The sequence below is a fragment of the Dermochelys coriacea genome, chromosome 1 (genome assembly GCF_009764565.3).
Source record: "Dermochelys coriacea isolate rDerCor1 chromosome 1, rDerCor1.pri.v4, whole genome shotgun sequence".
NCBI lineage: Eukaryota > Metazoa > Chordata > Testudines > Dermochelyidae > Dermochelys > Dermochelys coriacea.
Window position 1 is genome coordinate 294,658,164 of NC_050068.2, and position 21,779 is coordinate 294,679,942.

General features: G+C 38.1%; 1 protein-coding gene across 1 annotated transcript in view; it reads left to right on the forward strand.

The window, feature by feature from the left end:
• LRIG3 (leucine rich repeats and immunoglobulin like domains 3) overlaps window positions 1-21,779 on the forward strand; it is a 47,137-nt gene that overhangs the window by 14,522 nt on the left and 10,836 nt on the right. The window contains exons 4-12 of the mRNA XM_038379284.2: window positions 8,330-8,464; window positions 9,164-9,307; window positions 11,317-11,460; window positions 11,761-11,904; window positions 12,316-12,459; window positions 14,249-14,329; window positions 15,083-15,154; window positions 15,516-15,587; window positions 18,413-18,576. Coding sequence (XP_038235212.1) covers window positions 8,330-8,464; window positions 9,164-9,307; window positions 11,317-11,460; window positions 11,761-11,904; window positions 12,316-12,459; window positions 14,249-14,329; window positions 15,083-15,154; window positions 15,516-15,587; window positions 18,413-18,576 — 1,100 coding nt within the window. The remainder of the gene's footprint in view (window positions 1-8,329; window positions 8,465-9,163; window positions 9,308-11,316; window positions 11,461-11,760; window positions 11,905-12,315; window positions 12,460-14,248; window positions 14,330-15,082; window positions 15,155-15,515; window positions 15,588-18,412; window positions 18,577-21,779) is intronic.

Sequence of the window (21,779 nt, forward strand, 5' to 3'; positions counted from 1 at the left end):
AGTTTGCAAATTAATTCCAATTCAGCAATCTCTTGTTAGAGTCTATTTTTGAAATTTTTGTTGTTGAAGTATTGCTACTTTTAGGTCTGTAATCGAGTGACCAGAGAGATTGAAGTGTTCTCCGACTGGTTCTTGAATGTTATAATTCTTGATGTCTGATTTGTGTCCATTTATTCTTTTACGTAGAGACTGTCCAGTTTGACCAATGTACATGGCAGAGAGACATTGCTGGCACATGATGGTATATATCGCATTGGTAGATGTGCAGCTGAACGAGCCTCTGATAGTGTGGCTGATGTGATTAGGCCCTCTGTCCACATATCTATTCAGGGGACACCATCAGAGTTGGCAACGGGCTTTGTTGCAAGGATAGGTTCCTGGGTTAATGATTCTGTTGTGTGGTGGCTGGTGAGTATTTGCTTCAGGTTGGGAAGCTGTCTGTAAGCAAGAACTGGCCTGTCTCCCAAGATCTGTGAGAATGATGGGTCGTCCTTCAGGATAGGTTGTAGATCCTTGATGATGCGTTGGAGAGGTTTTAGTTGGGGGCTGAAGGCCCCTCTGCCATGTACATTGGTCTCTACGTAAAAGAATAAATGGACACAAATCAGACATCAAGAATTATAACATTCAAGAACCAGTAGGAGAACACTTCAATCTCTTTGGTTATTCGATTACAGACCTAAAAGTGAAAAGGAGTACTTGTGGCACCTTAGAGACTAACAAATTTGTTTGAGCATAAGGTTTCGTGAGTTACAGCTCACTTCATCGGTGGTATTTTCCACCGAATGCATCCGAAGAAGTGAGCTGTAGCTCACGAAAGCTTATGCTCAAATAAATTTGTTAGTCTCTAAGGTGCCACAAGTACTCCTAGTATTAAAACAAAATCCTTTGCATTCCAGATAGTATTATTAAAATAAGAGCTTTAGATCAGTTTACTGAATGTACTGAAATTGTATTTAAATACAAACATTTTATTTTTAGGCATATTATGTACTTTTGGGAAAATAACTTTTGCTAATTTGTACTACTGTGTGCATGTTGTTGTTTTTAGCCCCAACCAACAGTGATCACAGAGAGAGATAGAAGGTTCAAATTTAAAGTTGGTTGACAAAACTATTCCAACTTTCTTGGCCCAGATCAAGTCAAAAGTTGTACTTTCTTGTCAGCTGCTCTAAAATTCTTCTAATTATTATTTTTTTGTGTTAATAGGGCAATTGTTAGTAATGGTGACATTAACCTAAAAGCCAAAATCAATTGCTGTGTTGGAAAAATGTAAAATGATTGTATTTTGAATGCAATCAAAAATTTTGCAGCACTCTATTTTTTTTTTTTTTTTTTTAACAAATACTGTCTGTTGCTCAGCTTTATAAATATATATTCAGAGAGAGAGAAATCCTAGAAAGTTGTGATGGATCAAAATGATGAGTTCTATAAATGTGGTTTTTCTCTCATTGCTTATACAGCCTGTGTACTTTCAGGGCATCTTTAGGTTTCAGTCTTTATCAGGCCCGGTGAGTGACTTTTTGTGAAATTTAAAAACAAGTTGCCATCAGTATGGAAACTAAGCTTTGACTAGGAGGAGCCAAGGTTGATCTTTGTGCATGTTAGATGTTTTTCTGCTATCTTGCCTCATAGCTAAAGTCAGAATCAATGGCAATCACCAAAGTCTCATTGGTGTGCAGGGTACTCAAGTCCTTTTTGGATTACACGTACAGATGACAAGGGAACCAGTTACAACATTATTGTTTCTTGTGATGGTAAAAGCAATTGCTCCACTATATGATGTAGATAGGACCTAACTATGTTTTGGCAATCTGAATTTTGCCACATTCTTTGGTCTTTTAAACATGTCAGTGGACAAAAGTATAACACAGTTATATGGGGGTTTTAGAGTGCTTGGGGCCTTTGATGCTACCAACCTAGCCATCTAACCTAAAAAGGTATTTATCCTCTAGCAAGCCTTTTAACTCTTAAAAATGGAGAAGAAAAGCTGTTTCTTATCTGTAAGAAGTTTTTTTGTTTAAATCAGTTAACCAAGTTGCCTGATGTATAGCTAAAAGTGCATACGTTGATCAGTGTTAGTCAGTTTAATTCTTCTGGCTGAAATGAATTTTTAAGGGCCAGGTCCCATTACTGGGAAGAGTGAAAAATGGCTTCTCTTGAGGATTACTGGATGGTTTACTAGCTAGCTATTCTAATCCTTGCTTCCACGTTAAAAATCATAAGGCAATCCACAATAAAAAGTTCACATAATTTCAAGGTATTTGTGTTACTGATTGCCTAGATGGAATACCTGAACAATGTCCTTCATGTTAGAACTTGCATTGTCTCATCCAGGTCCTGATTCATTGAAACACAGCATACTTAAGCACATGCCTAACTTTAAATGTCTGGGTAGTTCTACTAATTTCAGTTAGATTTCTCATGTGCTTAAAGTAAATCGTGTGCTTAAGTGCTTTGCTGAACTGAGTCTCTAATCTAAGTAACCTCCGATAAATTTTTGAAGATGATCTTATACTACTACTCTATGTCCGTTTCATAAATAGAGATGAAAATGTGAGTTAAATATTTTGTTTTGAGACAATGGCCGTTATGCTCCAAGATCTTATTCTCAAATTTAAATTAAGGAAACATACAAAATAGTTTGTCCACCTCCACACTTGCTCAAATGTAGTGTAATGGGAAATGTGTAGGGGCAATGTTTGAATCAGGGTGGTAATTTGATGCCTCTTTGGCTATGTCTTAATGAGGGAATCTTAACAAATGCCTAAAGCAGGAGGACAAAATCATCAAAGATGATTGTCTGGAGGGGATAGGTGTCCGGGAGATCCAGGGCAACAAACTGGCAGGAACCCAGCTCTTTGCCATCTTGCAGTAGCAAAGGCATAGATGGAAGCAGCATCATTTAACATTCCAAAGGTTATCTGTACAAGTACGAGTTCTAGAAATGACTTCTTTAAAATAAAATCTTAAATTCTGTAGCAATTGATATCTTAAACCTCCTCTATTTGCTAGATAATGGCATTGTCTCAAAGCCAGAATGCCGGATGAAAGAAGAGGATTAGGATACGTAGGTTTTCTGGAAGAGTTTTGTTTTGAAGAGGGTAGAGCCATGTCAGACTGGGTTTTGGGCATGGCGTGACTGGGAGAAAATCCCAAGAATGAGAGTGGTGGTGAACTGTGAGTGATGTGGGAAAGGTTATGAGCAAAGAGGTAGACAGGAGCTAGGTTTTGCAGTCACTTAAATTCAATGTGGCGAACAAGGGAAAAGAAATAAAAAGTTTTGAAGAGGAACTGGGTATGATCAGAGTGGCAAACAAGGAAGATGGACTTTTTTGTGGCAGCAATTTGGATAGATTGAATGGCAGGAGAAGGAAGATGCGTCTGGAAGATGACAACTTGTAGCTGAGGTCGAAAATAAACAGAGCCAAAACAAAGGCTTTTGCAAAGATAACAGAGAATATCAAATAGATTTCTGAGATATTATAGAGGAAAAACTGTCAGGATTTAGTGAGTGTTAGTGTTGGAGGACAAAGTGAATATGAAAATTAGAATGAGGCTGCAGGTGTAAGGAATGGGGAGGATATTAATTTCAGTGGTGATAAAAAGGGAGGAAAGGTGATGAATTCATTTGCTGCCCTGTTAAATTTTACTTGATGGTGGGGTATCTAGGAAGAAGTGTCGGATGAGGCCAAATGGAGCAGGGCAAGATCGGGGTGAGATTGTAGATGTGATCATCCAGGAATAAGGCATTAAAAGGAGAAGTGAAGATACAGCCCTAACAAACCTTGACAGGGAGTGAGAAGAAAAGAAGCCCCAAGACACACACTAAAGGAGCAGGTGGAGACAAGGTGGACATAGAACCAGGAAAGCACACTGTCTGAAGTCCAGAGAGAGGATAGTTTGTGAAAGGGAGAAATCTACTGTGTGGGGAAATGAAGAGCTGTTGCTACTTAGTGCTAAGTCAGTAATGACTGACAAAAGCAGGTTCAGGGAGTAGGGAAAGGGTGGCACCAGACTATAGTTTAGCAAGGGAAAAGTTTAATATTGTAGTAAAGCATTGCTTTCTCTGATAGGGTGAAAATATAGGGAGTGGTTTTGTTTTCCCCTCATCCTTTTTTCTTTGGCCACTTTTCCTGGTTTGTGTCATTTCATAGCTCCTTTCCCTTCCTCCCCTCATTTATGCCTGGCTTGGGCATCAGTAAACCTCTCCCTTCCAGAAATTCATGGCCACTCACATGACATACAACCCTCTCTTCCCCTTCCTTCCTAAGAAGGAGCCAGGGTCATTCAATAGACTAGCATGAGAAAGGAGGGGACTTAATGTTAATTTTGTACTTTTGTGCCTAGATACCACAAATATAGGCATAATAAAAATGCATAGAGCCATGCTGCTATGAAGTGTGATCTGAAAGCCTGTCAAGAACATCACAGAATGGCACTTTGCAGTGGACTGCTGGGAAGCAATCTTTTGCACAAAAGATGTCAAACTTGTACTTTTAGTACTTCATTATGTCAAGATATAGGATATTGTTTGATTCTCCTCTGAGATGTTAGCTAGTCTTGTGTTTTCAAAAATGTTCTTTGTGACTAATATCAAAAATAACTTGGAAGATAGGAGTTTGATATAATTTACTGTTTAATTTGCTACAAGGATTATAAAGAGTAAATCAAATTAGAATGGTTCAGTAAGCTTTCAGCACTGGATAGTCAGTCTCTTTCCCTCACCCCATATCTTTATTTTAGAAGTTTTAACAGGTAAATATCAGAGACAATACAGTAATCATTACAATAGTGAGACATTATACAGTAGTATAATCATCGGATCTCCATTTAACAAATGTTGCCGTGTTACAGAATGAGCAACTTTACACTACCCATTACATATTGTTTCTAGTGGGTTTTTTTTTTTAAATTAAATTGAGTGAAATCTCTGATTACATACACACTTCACATACCAGGTATGCCTATAAAATGTCAATATTAAAAAAAAGTGTACAGGAGTTCTTTTTCAGATAAATATACCCAAGTCCTTTGTCTGTTTTTCTTGGTATGTAATTGACACATCAATTTATCCATAAAGAATGTATCCTATATAATTACATATATAAAAAAATATTTTGGAACCATTGCTCTAGAGTTGGACAATTTTTTTTTCCCCCAGTGGGGAGCTATCAGCCTAGCAGCTATTAGCAGATGAAAGATTAATTCTTCATTTCCTTTTGTATGATTGTTCCTGCTAAGAAGCCCCAGGAGGGATTACCAAAGGATCATTTGGTAATAAATATCTAATATCTAATAAATATCTGATACTTGGTTACAAATTCATCACAATAATGGCTGTATGTGTCTACCACATGTGCATAAAATCTTCTTTGACCACAGTTTCTCCAACATTTATCCTCATTCAATCTCTCTATATATCTATAGCTATAACCTGACTGGTTTGAAGTACCATTTGAAATAGCATCTTAAAAATGTTTTTATTATGCTGCAGACTAAGTTAGCTTAGTCATTTTTTCTAGATATAACCCCATTCCTTTGCTGTAATTTGTTCAGGTAGTTTTTAATTCACTGTTTGTTTGTTTGAAGAGGGAGTTGGATTAAGAAGTGGAGGCAGTCAGTAGTAAAGCATTCATATATCTTAAAGTATATTCCACAGTCAAGAGGCAACATAATGCATAGTGGGGTCTTAATTACTGTGTCTTTGACCCCACATGAGAGTTGTAATAAAAACACTGATGTGTGTCCCTATTTTCGTGAACAAATGAGTTTACTTTCTTCCCCCTTTTGTGACTTCACTACCATGCTCCTCACCCCCACCCCAAAAAGCAAACAAACAGACTTTCTGCATGCTGGTCTGTGTCAAGTAATGGGCCAGTTAGTTAAGGCAGTAATCTGAAGATAGTGTTTGGGTTTTATTCAGCTCTATTAGAAATGAGTGAACTTTGTGATACAGGGGCTATTATCCTGCCAGTTGTAAGGAATTTCTGTTTTATGAGCAATACTGACACAAAGACAGCACTGTGTAAGCCATGTCTATAACTGAACACTTTCACACTGCAATTTAGGAGGCGTGCAGTTCAGGAAATTGCTGGCTTCTGCTGGAGCACACTTTTACTGCAAGGAAAACTTTATTCATCACTCAAGTAATTGGCAGTTTTAATACCTAGTTAGTAATTACCTTATAAACAAACTAATATATAAACGAAAGGCTCTATGACCTGTTATCTAAATCATAGCCTTATTTGGCCAGTGAAAGTGACACATGATGGTTGTGGTTGTTGTTGTTTTTTATTAAAGTAATTTGTTACCATTTATTATAAATACTTCCAGCTAAGAGGTTTAAAAAAAATGCAGTGTACCTTTACCAGAAAGCCTGAGGAATGAAACATGATACAGGAGAGCAATGTTGGAGAGGCTGCAGGATCATTTACTCTTAATGGAAGGGCCTATTAATCTATTACTTCTGATTAAGTTTTTGAGTCTGGATTTTTCTGTCCTAATGAGTAGTATCCCCTTCTCATGTGCATAAGCAACCACCCCAGAATCTGTGGCCTACCACTTGATGCAAGGCCAGTATTGCTAATGTATTTTCAGAAACTATATACTTGTTCATGTCTTAACTTAAGCTATGTGGCATGCAATCTCTAGATCAGGGGTCTCAAACATGCAGCCTGCAGAATTATTTGCTGCGGCCCGCCAAGCTCCCTGCAGTCCCCCGCACCCGTGCTTGCTCCCCCGAGTTATTTCCTGCGGGCTACCAAGCTCCCCTTCCCCCACAGCGTGGTTCGTCCCAGTTCCTCTGCCTACCTCCAGGCGCTTAGCGCTTTTCAGCAGGGAGGGGGGAGGAGCAGGGAGCTGCGTGCTCAGGGGAGGGGGCGGGGATTTGGGGAAGGGGTTGGAATAGAGGCAGGGAGGGGGTGGAGTTGGGATGGGGACTTTCGGGAAGGGGTTGGGATGGGGGCGGGGAAGGGGTGGGCAGGAACAGGGCCTCATGGAAGGGGTGGATTGGGGGCAGCGGTGGGGAGCGGGGGTTGTCAGTGATGCGGCCCTCTGGTCAATGTACTAGTCCTCATGTGGCCCTCCTGGTGGCTTTAGTTTGAGATCCCTGCTCTAGATGGTGGGGGGGGGGGGAAGATCCCAATTTTTGAACACTGCTAAAACTAGGTATAGGAACTACTTCAACTAGACCTGATTGAGGTAGACTGGAACCTAACCAGCAAAGAGCAGATGCTGGCAGATGGTTGCATTCCTATAAATAACCATTTCAGCTCCATTCTCCCCTTTACCTCCCCAGCTCTGTACTGTGGATATCCCAGAATGTATTACCCTGTGTACTGTTGCTTCTGATCTCTATGCATGTCTCTTGGGCATGCTATCCCTCACTGAAGCGGTATAGGATTGCTGCTCAGATTTTCCTGGAATAAACCAATACAAAAAGAAGGTTAGGTAGAATGGCAGGTACGAATGCAGAAATATGGTTATGATAAAAGAAAAACTGTTCCTTGTGACAGGCTATGATGCCAATGTCTCTAACCAGTTGCAAAGTTACTGTTGTAGTGTGCATGGAAACAGGAAATATCATTCGTTGTGATGACCACACACACAATCCCAGACTCTCCTATATGGGTTATATGTACTAGTTTTGTTTCTTAATTACTTGAGATGAATTGAAATATCAACTCCACGTACAAAATAGCTGCTCTCTCTCAGTGGTGGTGCACGGTGATCAATCTGTCTTCTAATCTAGCTCTTTGTCCTTTTTGGCCATTTAAGTGGATGAATGTTCCTGTAACACTTATTTTAAAACATTTGTGGTGTGACTTGGTTAATTTAAGCCTTGGCCTGATTTCAGTGCAATGCTGAGTGTCCTATTGCTCAATGTCAGTACTGTATAGCTTTAAAAAAAGATGTGCTCTTGTTCAACCACAAGTCTTTTGGAAATGATGCAGGAATTACTGGATGAAATTCTATATAGCCTGCACTGTGGAGGTCAGTGTGGATGATCACAGTGGTTTCTCTAGGTCTTAAAACCTATGAATCCCAGTAATCAGATTGTAATACAAGTAGATTCTTTTTCTGTCTTGGCAGTGTCATTAAGGAAATACAGATAAACAAGTTTCTTGAGAACATGCAGAATTGTAACTTGGTATATAATGTTAGCTAGTCATTTTACTGAAGAGAACTTGCTGAATAGTATCTCTTCTCCAAAAAGTTAATTTCTCTGTGGGAGAGTGGAGAACTAGTTTTTGCCAGGTTGATGTGTAGTTTGCAAATGTTTATCACCAGAATGGCAGAATCTTTGACTAATATCCTAAAATTGCAGGACCAGTAACAAGATTGGGAGCATCTTGCCTGAACATCTGAAACCATTTCAGTCTCTAGAAACTCTGGACCTGAGCAACAATAATATTTCAGAGTTGAAAACTGCATCATTTCCTTCTTTGCAGCTCAAGTATCTGTAAGCAAAACTTCATTTTTAAAATTTTTTTCCAAAGTGCTTTCAAAATGTTGAATATGCCATCAAATTATCTTAGATATGATTTGCAATGACAACTATCCTGCCTCTGTGCTGAGGTGGTATTTTTTTTCAACTTGATACTAACTTTAAATATTTAGTCCCATCTTTATCTGTTCACATCATAGATCATTGGTATAGCCAGCTAGACTGTTTCAATGGAGCGTTTAGTTCATGGAAGATGAAAAGTCAAAGTACTAGGACTAAACTGGTTAACAAAATATCTCTTGCTGAGGCCTAAAAATGTTACAAAATAAAGTTTAAAAAAAAATCTTCAATTGGGTTTAATTATATTGAATTACATTTGGAGTTTTATTAATTTCTTGAATCTTTACAGTATAATTGATTTGAGAATTCAGTTAACCCATAGCTGCATTTAGTCAGCATAGTTAAGGGGCGTATTTTGATAATACTTGCCAACCCACAGTTTTCTGACAGCAGCGGACTCTTACAGAATGGAACATAACTCTTGGCCCTCCAATTCCCAACTGGTGAGACTGTGGTTAGATCGGTAATTAATCTGTTAAATTTAAGTGTTGTTTACCCTGAGATAGGCACTGTATGATAATTATATCATACTGCTTGGTATTAAAATTCTATTAAATAATTGTTTATCTAACCTCCTAGACATTGTCTCAACAGGTATATTAACAGTAATCGAATAACTTCCATGGAGCCAGGTGCCTTTGACAGTTTGTCTAGCACACTTCAAGTATTGAAACTGAACAGGAACAAAATTTCAGCCATCCCTCAAAAGATGTTTAAGCTGTCCCATCTGCAGCACCTGTAAGTGCAACCTACAGTTGGCTGATTGTTTTCAGGTCTTGCAAAGAGCTGGCAGCGCTTGAACTTTAGCCCTTAATTTAAGCAGACGCTAAGTGAGGCAGACGCAGAGAACTTGTATTGCAGCTTCTAGTAACTGCAGCTTTATAGTGAAGAAAATACTCTCACATATGGGTGAGATGGGACTAGTCTTTGTGCTAAAATTGGATTTGCCTGATAAAGAAAAATATACAAGGGCAGCAAAAATGCTCCATTAATTAGACACCTGAGGAGATACAAAGTGAACTAAGGGCTTGTGAAAAAACATCCCCCTTAGTGCAGCAAGTTTCAGTGCTGTAAAGCATCAGTATAGACAGTGCACCAGCATTGGGAGCCGCGCCCTTCCTGGAGGTGGTGTGTTTTTGTTTTTGTTTTTTTAGAGCTCTGGGAGAGCTCTTTCCCAGTGCTCTGCTGCGACTGCACAAGCCATGTTCAAGCGTTGCTGCAGCAGTGCTTTAGCGTTGCTGCAGCAGTGCTTTAGCGTTGCCAGTGTAGACTAGCCCTAACTATACATAATTTGGAGACAAGATCAGCCTCTACATATTTTCTTGGCAAAAACAGATGCAGGGAAATCATTTGCTTTCAGAAAATGATAGGACAGGGAGCAATACCCTAAAGTTAGATGCCATCATTTTGATTGATGATACACTTTTGCCAGAACTTTTTTTTTTTTTTTTACCTTTTAAGTAATATCTAAAACTATTATAAATGAAAGGAATTAAAGGGGCTTTTTTGTTTTCTCTGAGCATTTGATAGTACTTTGTGTTTAGGGAGTTTTGGTGTTTCTCCTGTATAGAGAGAGAGTTCCACTGCTGTGTGGGTCTCCTATATGTCTGTCTTAGTTTGCAAATATGACTTTGAAACCACAAAAATTGACGGGGGGGATTTACATGAGACCCACAATAACTCTTAATTGACTGGATTTCAAATTGAGAATGCCTCTTTAAGGGACAAAACTTCATTTGATTAGCTTTTAAGAAAAAATATGTAATAAATAATAAAGGCAGCTAGGCAGGAGGATACACTGTGAAGGAAGGTGGTTGCATACCATCCAGAGACATTGAAAAGCAGTTTAAATCAGATCTCAATGGAAGTGAAAGTAGACCTGAAAATTCAGGGTGTGTTTATGATCTCCATTGTCTTCTCGATCTTTAGATCCATCTGAAACTGTCATTCTTACCTGTTCTGATGTGCAGGGATTCAGATGAATGGAAAGCCAATCCTTATGCAGGTGGATGTATTATCTTAGGTGGTGTGTTTACTTACCACTGCAGAGGCAAAGGAATTGTGACTGTGCGTGATCTCATAATCATGTCCACCTTGACTTGCAAAGCTAGGCAGAGGAGGAACAGGGAAACACCAGCGTGTCTGCTATTAAGAGTGGCTCCATTAGGGCTTCTGTGCATTAACTCCTGATGCAGAAGTGGGTGATAGAGCAGGTTTACAGGTTTGGTGGTTTAGTGCCTGAAAAGCTAAACATTTGAAAAATGAACTAGGCTGGAGGTGTAGGGTTTTGTGCCCCAGAGTGGGAAGGGTGTAGAAGCAGAAATCTTCTAAGGAGATTGAGGCAGCTTGGCAGATCAGTAGTCCTTATGGAGAAAACAGAGGACCAATCTTGGTCCCTTTATAAGGATCCTTCTTTATTTAAACCCCTGATTACACACTAATTGCTACTAACTAAACATCAAGAACTTAAAAATGAATGTAAACTTCAGAAGGTGATTCATTATCTCCTAAACCAGCTTGGACCTTTTAAATTTAAAAATCAGTGTAATAGCAAACACATGTCCTTCTATAGCTGAAATACATTAAGATTAACTGTGCTAAGACTATTCTGTGTTACAGTAAAGAGATCTCCTTTATCTTCTTTACTTTGTTGTATGTGTAGTGTGGGTGTTTAAAGTCTGATGAAGAAATGTTACAGGCATCCAGGTAAACTTACTCTGTTGTAACTGTAAAATTTATTGATGCAGGGAGCTGAATCGCAACAAAATAAAAAAAATAGATGGGCTTACTTTCCAAGGACTTACTGCTTTGAAATCACTAAAAATGCAACGAAATGGAGTAAATAGACTCATGGATGGAGCTTTCTGGGGACTAACCAACATGGAAGTCTTGTAAGTATAAACTTTCAGTCTTTTCAGAAGAGACATAATTTGTGTAATTCAAAATAAATAGACATGCTTGATCAAATTTGAAGATATTTTCAAATTAAAATATTTTGGTTTGACAAGTAGTGAGCATTAATAATTTGTAAATGCAGTTCTCGCAACTCTGCATGCCCTTTTTTATATATTCATTCTATGAAAACCAGGTATCTAGCCAGTAATATCTCTCAATCAGTTTCTGATCCATGATGAAGCATGCACTGCATTTATTTTTTTTACCCTAAATTTTGTCTGTGTGTGTTTTTGTAGGCAGCTGGACCATAACAACCTAACAGAGATTACCAAAGGCTGGCTTTATGGCTTGCTGATGTTGCAGCAGCTCCATCTCAGCCAAAACGCCATCAGCAGGATCAGCCCCGATGCCTGGGAATTTTGCCAGAAACTCAGCAAGCTGTGAGGAGCTTTTATTCTATTCCAGTACTGAGAGCAGGGTACATGCCAAAGCATGAACTGCTTACCACTGATCTGAGAATTTTTCATAACAAAGTTTCCAAAGTGACAACAGCTTTTTTTTTTGTGTGCAAGATAGTCTTATTTTGTTGTGAAAAGTTGACGCCAACCATGACCGCTTCAGTTCTCCATGGCAGTTGTCCTAGGGCTTTGACACAGCAATTTTTAAATGAAAGAAATCCATTTGTGAATAGCGGGAAATAATACACAAGTTGTATAATAACCAAATTTGTGTAGGAGGCTTTGTGATAGCTGCAACTAAGAAGATTTTTTGTTCAAAAAATGAAGAGGTAGGGAGAAATGAGTAATAAATACTCAAACATTGAAACAAATTTTTCCATCTTGAACTTGCAGAGATTTAACATTTAATCACTTAGCAAGATTGGATGATTCAAGCTTCGTTGGTTTAAGCCTACTAGTTGGACTGTATATTGGGAACAACAAAGTAAACTACATTGCTGATTGTGCCTTCCAGGGACTTTCCAGTTTACAGACTTTGTAAGTTGACATAATTTATTTTAAGGTCAGAAACCTAGGTGGTGCGTAAATATCCCCCTGCCCCTTTTTTTTCTTCAATTACTTTTGTTTTGTTTTGAAGGAAATGTAAAACAAATTTTGTAGTTCTAGTCTTTCCTAGACCTTAGTAGTATGGTTTCTTTTTTTGGTAAGATTTCATCCAGGGTAGTAGTCTCTGTTTTTTCTTGCAATACAGGTTATGTACAAATTTATACATTCCCAGACCTTCCTATTTGTCATAGTGATTTCGTAAGGAAGCTTCTTAAGGGAGAAAAGGAAACTAATAAATGGCTGTTTCTATTCTCATGGCAGGGAGCACAATACTAGCTTTCAGCAATGGCATCGTGGCACCTGTTGTACATGTGCACCCCAAACGAGCTATAGGCACATGGGTGGCCCTACTAATTGGCTGGAGACTGGAGGTGGGGGACTCAATCCTGCTCACTCCCCCACATCCAGTTTGTAGCACCCAGAAACATTCTTCTCCAGGCACTGCTTGTAGGGGAATGTGGAGGTCAGTAAAACTGTCCCCCTGCCAACATTGCTCCCAGTCCCTGTCCCCTCCCCACAACCTCATGCCTTTTTAAGGGAAGGATTTGTGAGGAGCTGTTCTGTCAACTCCTGTGTCCCTTGACTTTGCAATCTGACCATCCTCTGTCCTGTGTCTAACCTTTTTAAAAAGTTGCCTTTAAATCTAATGAGATGAATACCCTAACTGCTAAATGTCATAATTTGTATCTAAAGCATTAATCTGCCATGCCCCAGAGACTCTTGCAAATCCTAGTGGAGCTAAGAGGGAGTGGCAGAAAGGCTAAAACAGCACTGACCGCTTAGGCACCATGATTATAGGTTCCTCCTAATTAAATAAGTTTCCCTCTTGGTAGATGTCATGAGGGTAGAAGCCTAAGCCCAGACATAGATATATTCAGAGGGTCATTAAAGACTAGGGGTTGATGATTATCAAGGCTTTGGGTTATTTAGCTTTGTCATCCTTTAGTATTTGTGTGAGTACTGTCTGGAAATAATGATGTTTTACTAAATTTGTGAATGGGGGGAGAGGTGAGAAGTGTGTGAATGAATTAAAATTGTAATACTCTGGAGGATGTTCAGCCTCGGTGTGTTACTGACATTTCCAATGGCCAGAACAGTAAATTAGAGCTTATTCCAAGGGCTGGGAAAGTGTACATTAAAATTTTACGTCTAGGATTCAGACTTTCTGTGTATTCTTCTCCTGTGACATGGTTCTGAGTTTCTTTTCTAAAATCCTGTCCTACAGAATCCTGATTCTCTGCTCAGACACCACTCCTCTTTCACAGATCTGGTCGCACACCTTTGCTGTCATGGCCCAAGGGTGTGACACTGGTTCCCTTTGACATCCATCTGTTGTCATATTTAACTGACTCTTTAAAGCTTTTTGTCTTAGATGTGGTTTTATTTTGATATGACAACTGTTGGCCCCCTCGTTTCTTACCATCCCCACTTTCCTTTTTCCCTTCTGGTATTTGAATGCCCTTGAATTTCTTTTAAATAAATTGATTCTTGTCATCTTTTAAAGTAGTGGTGAAAAAGGTCAGGCCCTTGAACTTCAGACATTCTAGAAAAAGAAACAAATTGGGTCAAGCATCTTTTAAAATTGATATTAATATTGCACAATGTTCCTTACACAGACCATTCTAAAAATTGCTTTAAATACCATGTACTACTGAAGAAATGTATACCTTGTTTTGGGGAGGAATTTTCCTTTTGTGATTGGTCTGATCTCTTCAACCAGGGATCTGAAGAACAATGAAATCTCATGGACTATTGAAGATATGAATGGTGCATTCTCTGGACTTGACAAACTTAGAATACTGTAAGTATGACTGACCTCATTTTGGATTTTCTTAGTTATTTAAAAATATATATATATTGGCCTGAGCTCAGATAATATATACTGTGAGGGAGCCCAACCTTGGTAATCTTATTAGTCTCTTAAATTTGTGAATTCCTTACTGTTTTGCTCTTCATTGAAGCCTTCTTTTCTAGAAAACAAAACACCAGCTTTTTTGTCAAACAAAATCTGAAGACTGATCCTTCTTGAATGTTATCAATATGGAGATTTATGTAGTTGCTGCCTAGAAGCCTTTCACACAGAATTAGTATTGCTCATAATAGGAAATGAAAGGAGGTGTGTTTTCAAAGATTACAAAAGCACAGTGCCTAAGGGAAGTTTTTGATAAAGTAATCCAGCATCTAGTGGCAATGGCTCTGCTATAATGCAAAGATGTCATTCCAAATATACAGCTATGGAATGAAAAGATTTACGTTTATAAATAACGCTTACGTTTATAGATTTTTTTAAAAAACAAAATTCCACGTTATTGAACTGTACACATTAAACATCTTTGAAAATCATATAATCATCTACATTGCTACTGAAGCAGAATAAATGGGTATATTTTAGAGATGAGGTAGTTTGTTGCAACAAGAAAGGCAGAATGGAGAATGTTAGTCACAGTTTAGTAACAAGTGCCTAAAAAAGCAATTGTATAAGATTTTCTTCATAGTTCCAAAAAATGCTCCCATTTTACTGCATCTGTTTTGCATTAAGTATTTATATTTCCAGGATACTCCAAGGAAACAGGATTAGGTCCATTACAAAGAAAGCATTTTCTGGTTTGGATGCACTTGAACACCTGTAAGTAGCTGAAATTCATATTTAACCCAGCAGTGACCAAAGCAAATATCAAGATTAACCAAAACAAATATAAAGCTACCAAGCTTACCTCATGACTGTCTGAATGAAGCAGATTTACCTTGTTCATCAGTAGTGTGGTACGTCTTAACAAGAACTTTCTGTCTAGGAATTCTGCTCCAAGTGCTATATTTTTAAGTGAACATCAGGATAGTATAGAAGCTTGTCTTTGTTCTTTTGTTTACTGAGCTGATAGCTCCATTCTGTACTGATAATATAGAGAAGTATAGCTTGAATCTTTATTTTAACCTTATTTGAGCTAATAAAATGGATTTTTTTCTGAATTTTTTTTTTCCCCCCCCAGAGATCTAAGTAACAATGCAATCATGTCAGTGCAAGGAAATGCATTTTCGCAAATGAAGAAACTTGAAGAATTGTAAGTTCTTGCCCCCAAAATCTCCATATTAGAAAATATGTAAGCCATATAAGATACCGACAGATTCAGTATTAACCTCTCACTGCAACAATTCTGAAGTCATGTAATAAATGGTGCATCAGTAGATTTTTCTCTGTAGGAGCTGCATATAAGCTAGGTAGGATCAGGCAGCAGGTGTTCATTTTCTATTCCATTTGGTACCTAGAGTCCTGAGTTAAACTGGTTAATACCTAATACATGAGATAAGAAAGACTTATTAATGTACTGTAAAATGAGTACTGGTATCACTGAACTACCACTTACTGGATCAGTAAAATGCCATGTCATAATTCTTTAGCAAAGACCCATCTGCAGATCCTTATTATTGGCTCCCTCTGTCCTGAAGCAGCAGAGGAGCAGTTGAAAGTAAAGTCATAAAAGGGCTTCTCTGAGGGAATGCTGTAAAAGCTCTTTCTCTGTTGAGCTGAGTGCAACAGCTGTTACAGCTAACTCTTGCTGAAGCGGAAAAGACCTTTGTTTTCTTTCCTTGAGTCACAGCTAATCTTTTGTCTCCGGTGCTCCTGTCTCATTCCTTCTCTAACTTTTCTTGTCTCAGCCCTGCCCGGTCTAGTCTCTGGAAACAAGATTGTGCAACATGACCAAACCGAATAAGTCAAAAAGAGAAGCTGCTCTTTCTGTAAGGAGAGACTACCTGAAACTTTGCTGGGGAACAAATGTGTGTTCCATTGTGGCTCAAGATTGCTATTCTGGGTCAGACTCAGAACTGCTTAGAGGCTGTCCCTCTTCTTCCTTCCCAATACCTGACAACATTTCCCAGTGTTCAGGCCTTGGAGAGAAAGCAGTCAGCAACCTTCAGACAGTAGCATCCACCAAGGGAAGTAAGATGCTTAATTACATCGTGCTCAGGGAAGTTCTGAGCCCTGCAGGGATGTGGACATTCCCTCTGTTTATAGAGCTTTTTCTAATGTCTCCCATGCCCACGCCCAAGTGTGCATCTGTCATGGCTGGTAGATAACTGGGCAGATGATAGGACGTGCTTTCCCAAAATTGGCTGAATTAACTCCTCGTAACATGCATTCCCAGCAATTTCACCCATTCAAAAGACTCTAGAGAAGGTTAGCATGGTGAGGGTATGACTGATGTTCACTGCATCATGGTGGTCAAGAAGGCCATGGTTTTCTTCCATCCTAAGAATAGCAACAAGACCACTCTTCGTTAAAAAAGACCTGTTTCTTCTGGATCCAGTTCTGCCTGATGATTTGGCATTTCTAGGTTTTGAGCACAGAGCACTTGGGTGGAAAAACTTGATTGAAAAAGGAAAGTTCAGATCTGGTAACATCCTCCTTTTTTGCTGCTGGAAAGTAGTTAGCACAGAATTTCTGTACTAATAAATTGGCGTTTCACTCACTACAAGCACATATATTTATCCCCCTGGACACACACAAATTACTACTGTCTTTCCTCCAACAAGGTAACTTTTAAGACTTTTATCATTAGCTCTATCTAGATCCAAATACTTATGAGTAGTCCTCAGGGGGAAGTTTGATTTCTCGCTGTTTTTGCTCCAGATTTGTAAGAGGTCTCAAATTAACTCTTCCAAGAATTCCAATTTTTAGTGGAAGTTTAAGTTGGTCTATATTCACTCACAGAATGTTCTTTTGAAACTATTAGTTTGGTTTCTTTCCATTTCTTCTTTTTGAATGTTGCCATTCTTCTAGGTTTGGTAGTACTATGAATGGAGGACTAAGTCTGCATTTGTGGTCCTTCAAATATCTTCCTAGTTCCTTTCCAAGATGAAATGTAATTTCCAACACTCCAATTGTTTTGAGATCTGTATTTTAGCGCTAATCCTGTGGAGAAAAGATGCACAAATTGAATATTTATGGTTCTAGTTATTTGAACTGATGTGAAGCTGTGAGTTTTTAGTGCTGTTTCTGACCTTGATCTGAGATTAAACAAAATTTTGTAATGTACTATCGGCAATTGGATGCCTTTGCAGTTCAAATGCTTACAAAACTGGGTGTTCAAGCTCCAGCAAACGTTAAGATTCAGAATACAAGATCTCCAGCAACATCTTAGGCAGAGAGGGCAGGAGACTTGGTTGAAAGCCAGGAATCTGAAGTGAAAATCCAGGCCTAATGAAGTCGGGGCAAAATTCCCAGGGGCAGGATTTTACTTGTGGTCTCATAATACATAGTATCAGAAGATACTGCAAAGTGGATCTTTTGGTCTTCATCTTGGCAGCAGAGTTCTTGAGGCCATGGGGATGAGTATTTCTCCTGTTCATATCACAACATAGGGATTGGTGTATACCTGCTACTCACATGAATACCACTGTTACCTTACTCATGCTTCTTCTTTTGTCAGTCCTCGTACAATTCTTAGATAGCTGACAGACCTCAGTTGGGATACAGCTTGTAGTTGGGCTGAGCTTTTTTTTTTTCTTTTTTCCACAGAAAGTTTTTCTTTTGTGAGGGTATTTGAATTATGTAGTTTTTGGAACTCCTCTCTTCTGAGTGTTCTCTCAGGTGCCCTCTTTACATCACTGCCCTGCCCCTTTATGTAACTGTCCTTGTCCTGACTCAAGATGGAGAAGTGCAATTGTAAAGGGTCACAAATGTGACTTTTCAAAGAACAGAATAAGAATGAAAATGTTTGCTTTGTAGACCTGAAGTCCAATAATGGTGTCATATGAACTGGGTGACATTAGTTTCTTTTATAATAAATCATTTGTGTTTAAGTTTTACAAAAATCCTATTGAATTGTACTGTTTGGGTGGATCTATGTTTTGTATAGAAAAAATGTAATGTAATTGTTTTCCTTAGGCACTTAAATACATCAAGTCTTTTGTGTGACTGCCAGCTAAAATGGCTACCACAGTGGGTATCAGAAAACAACTTTCAGAGCTTTGTGAATGCCAATTGTGCCCATCCTCAGCTGCTAAAAGGCAGAAGTATCTTTGCTGTTAGCCCAGATGAGTTTGTGTGTGGTGAGTATAACCACTTCTCCTCACCTTCATAGGTTTTGCTTAGTGAATTTATTTTACACTGGTTTATCTGGCATGTTTTGATTTCTCTTGTTGGACTGAGAAGGGTTAATATTTTGTTTTTAATGTTTTGTCCTCAGCTTCCCAAACTTTGATCTGCAGGTACTCAGAGCTTGTGGTTTCATTCCAGATGGGGAGTAACATTTTTCTGACTTAATTTCATGTATTGCATACTTGCATGTTGTGTACAAAGGAAAGATCAGTGGTTTGTGGTGGTAAATTTATGTGCTGCTAGAGTTAAAATATGGATACTGTTTAGGTAAGCACCATTTCAAAAATGTGGTGCATCTTGGTGTACTTTAACTGACATGCCTATTAATATATGCAATATATTGAATTATATATGCAAATTGCATTGGTGCTTTATTAAATCTGAGATTAATTGCACTAAAGTTAAATATTGAAGTATAGTTCCCATGGTAACCTTGACCTTGTCTATGTGGGCTTTGAAACAATATTTTCAACTTTAAAAATAATTGTGACCGCATATACATTTCTTGTTTACGTTACTAACACCTCACTCTTATGAATAATTTTGATTTTATTAAAATCCAATTCACTTTTCTGTAGTTACATCTTTACCTTTCGCATTTCTCACAGGTTAGACAATGAATACTACTTAGAAGCAGTTTTGTTTTCAGGTTTGTAGTGCTGCAAATACTTCAGGGTAGCTTTTATTTGTTTCCTGTCAACTTTGGTTTGAAAGTATCCCTTCATAATAGTCTTTAGTATGTGAATTATACAATAGCTTACCACATAACATTTTGTATTAATATGCATTTGCAACAAAAGTGCTGTTCACAGATGCTAAATACTGCATGTCAAATATTGTCACTTTGTTGTCTAATCATGTAATGAAAGACCCTATTCTAATGCACAAAGTGGGAACCTTAATTCTTAATTTCTTGACTGTTTAAAGATAAAAAATTTGGTACTTAAACTGGTATTCATATATATATTTGCTTGCAATTTACATTAATAGAGGAAAAATTAAAGTTTACAAAAAACTTTTTGTCCTGGATTTAAAGAGATAAAATGGAAATTTCATCTTTCTTCACTATAATTTGTTACCACAACAAGTTCAACATTGCTTAATTTTTATTAAGCCTACCCTTTTACTTATACAACCTCATGGGTCTTGGTGGGATTGCCTAGGTATAAAGGAGCACAGAATGTGCTTGGTGTCAGGGTCTTGCTGCTGTTTTAATAGCAACTGTTAACATTTACCATCTTTTATAAAAGTGTTTAATATTTCAGTATTAAATTAAGAGTAGCTAATGTATAAATTTCTAAAGCTGATGTGGACAGAACATAAAGTAAACAAATTAATAGGCAGCTAATGAAGGACATATGAGGAAATCATTCCAGCGAGGAATTTGACATCTGAAAATAGCACTATCTATTAAGAACATCACATAAGAATGAGCATAATGGGTTAAACCAAAGGTCCATCTAGCCTAGTATCTTGTCTTCCAACAGTGGCCAATTCCAGGTGCCCCACAGGGGATGAGTAGAACAGGGGAAATTATTGAGTGATCCATTCCCTGTTATCCAGTCCCAGTTTCTGGTAGTCAGCGTCTTAGGGACACCCAGAGCATAGGGTTGCATCACTGGCTAGCTTGGTTAATAGCCATTATTGGACTTGCCCTCCATGAACTTACTTAATTCTTTTTTGAACCCAGTTTTACTTTTGGCCTTCAGAATATCCCCTGGTAATGAATTCCACAGGTTGACTGCATGTTGTGTGAAGAAATATTTCCTTATCTATGTTTAAATCTCTTTATTTCATTGGGTGACCCCTGGTTCTTATTATGTGAAGGGGTAAATAACACTTCCTTATTCACATTCTCCACACCATTCATGATGAGACCTCTCTTATATTGCCTCTTAGTTGTCTCTAAACTGAACAGTCCCAGTCTCTTCAATCTCTCTTCATATGGAAGTTGTTCCATAGCCTTAATCATTTTGGTTACCCTTCTCTGTACCTTTTCATAACTGCATGCAGTATTCAAGGTGTGGGCATACCAGGCATTGACATAGTGGCATTATATTTTTTTTTAAGTCTTATCTGTCCTATTCCTAACATTCTGTTAGCTTTTTTGACTTTCACTGCACATTGAGAAATTGTTTTTAGACAACTGTTTACGATGATTCCAAGAACTTTCTTGAGTGGGAACAGCTAATTTTGAACCCATCATTTTTTATGTATGGTTGGGATTATGTGTTCCAGTGTTAATTACTTTGCATTTATCAAGTTGAATTTCATCTGCCATTTTGTTGTCCAGTCACCTAGTTTAGTGGGATCCCTTTTGTAATTCTTTGCATTCAGCTGTGGACTTAACTGTCTTGAGTAATTTTGTATCATCTTCAAACTTTGCCACCTCACTGTTCACCCCCTGTTTCCAGATCATTTATGAATGGATTAAACAGCTCAGATCCCAGTACAGGTTTTTGGGGATCACTGATATTTGCCACTCTCCATTGTGAAAACTGACCATTTATTCCTGTCCTTGGTTTCCTACCTTTTAACCAGTTACTGATCCATAAGAGGACCTTCCTTTTTATCCCATGACTCACTTCAGAGCCTTTTGGTGTAGGACCTTGTCAAAGGTTTTCTGAAAGTCTAAGTATGTTATATTTACTGGATCACCCTTGTCCATGTTTGTTGACACCCTCAAAGAATTCTAACAGATTGGTGAGGCATGATTTCCCTTTACAAAACCAAGTTGATTCTTGTTCTTGTTCTTCTTCTATGTTTCTGATAATTCCATTCTTTACTGTAGTTTCAGCCAATTTTCTGATACTGCAGTTAGGTTTACTGGCCAGTAACTGACAAAATCACCTCTGGAGCCCTTTTTAATAATCAGCATTACATTAGCTAGCCTCTAGTCATCTGGTACAGAGGCTAATTTAAGTGACAGGTTACATTTAACTAAAGGTAATTTTTATCAGTGACTTAGTAGTTTATAGCTTGATGCCAGCTGTGTTAGATTTCAAAACCTTTTAAAAAAAGCACAATAGCCCTTTCCCCTAAAAGGGTAAAACCTAAAAGGAAATTAGTTTAAACAATAAGTTTAACAAGAAAAATAAATTGTGAAACAGGAATAGATGCAATCCTTTAAATAAATGAAGTGGTGTGTGCCAGT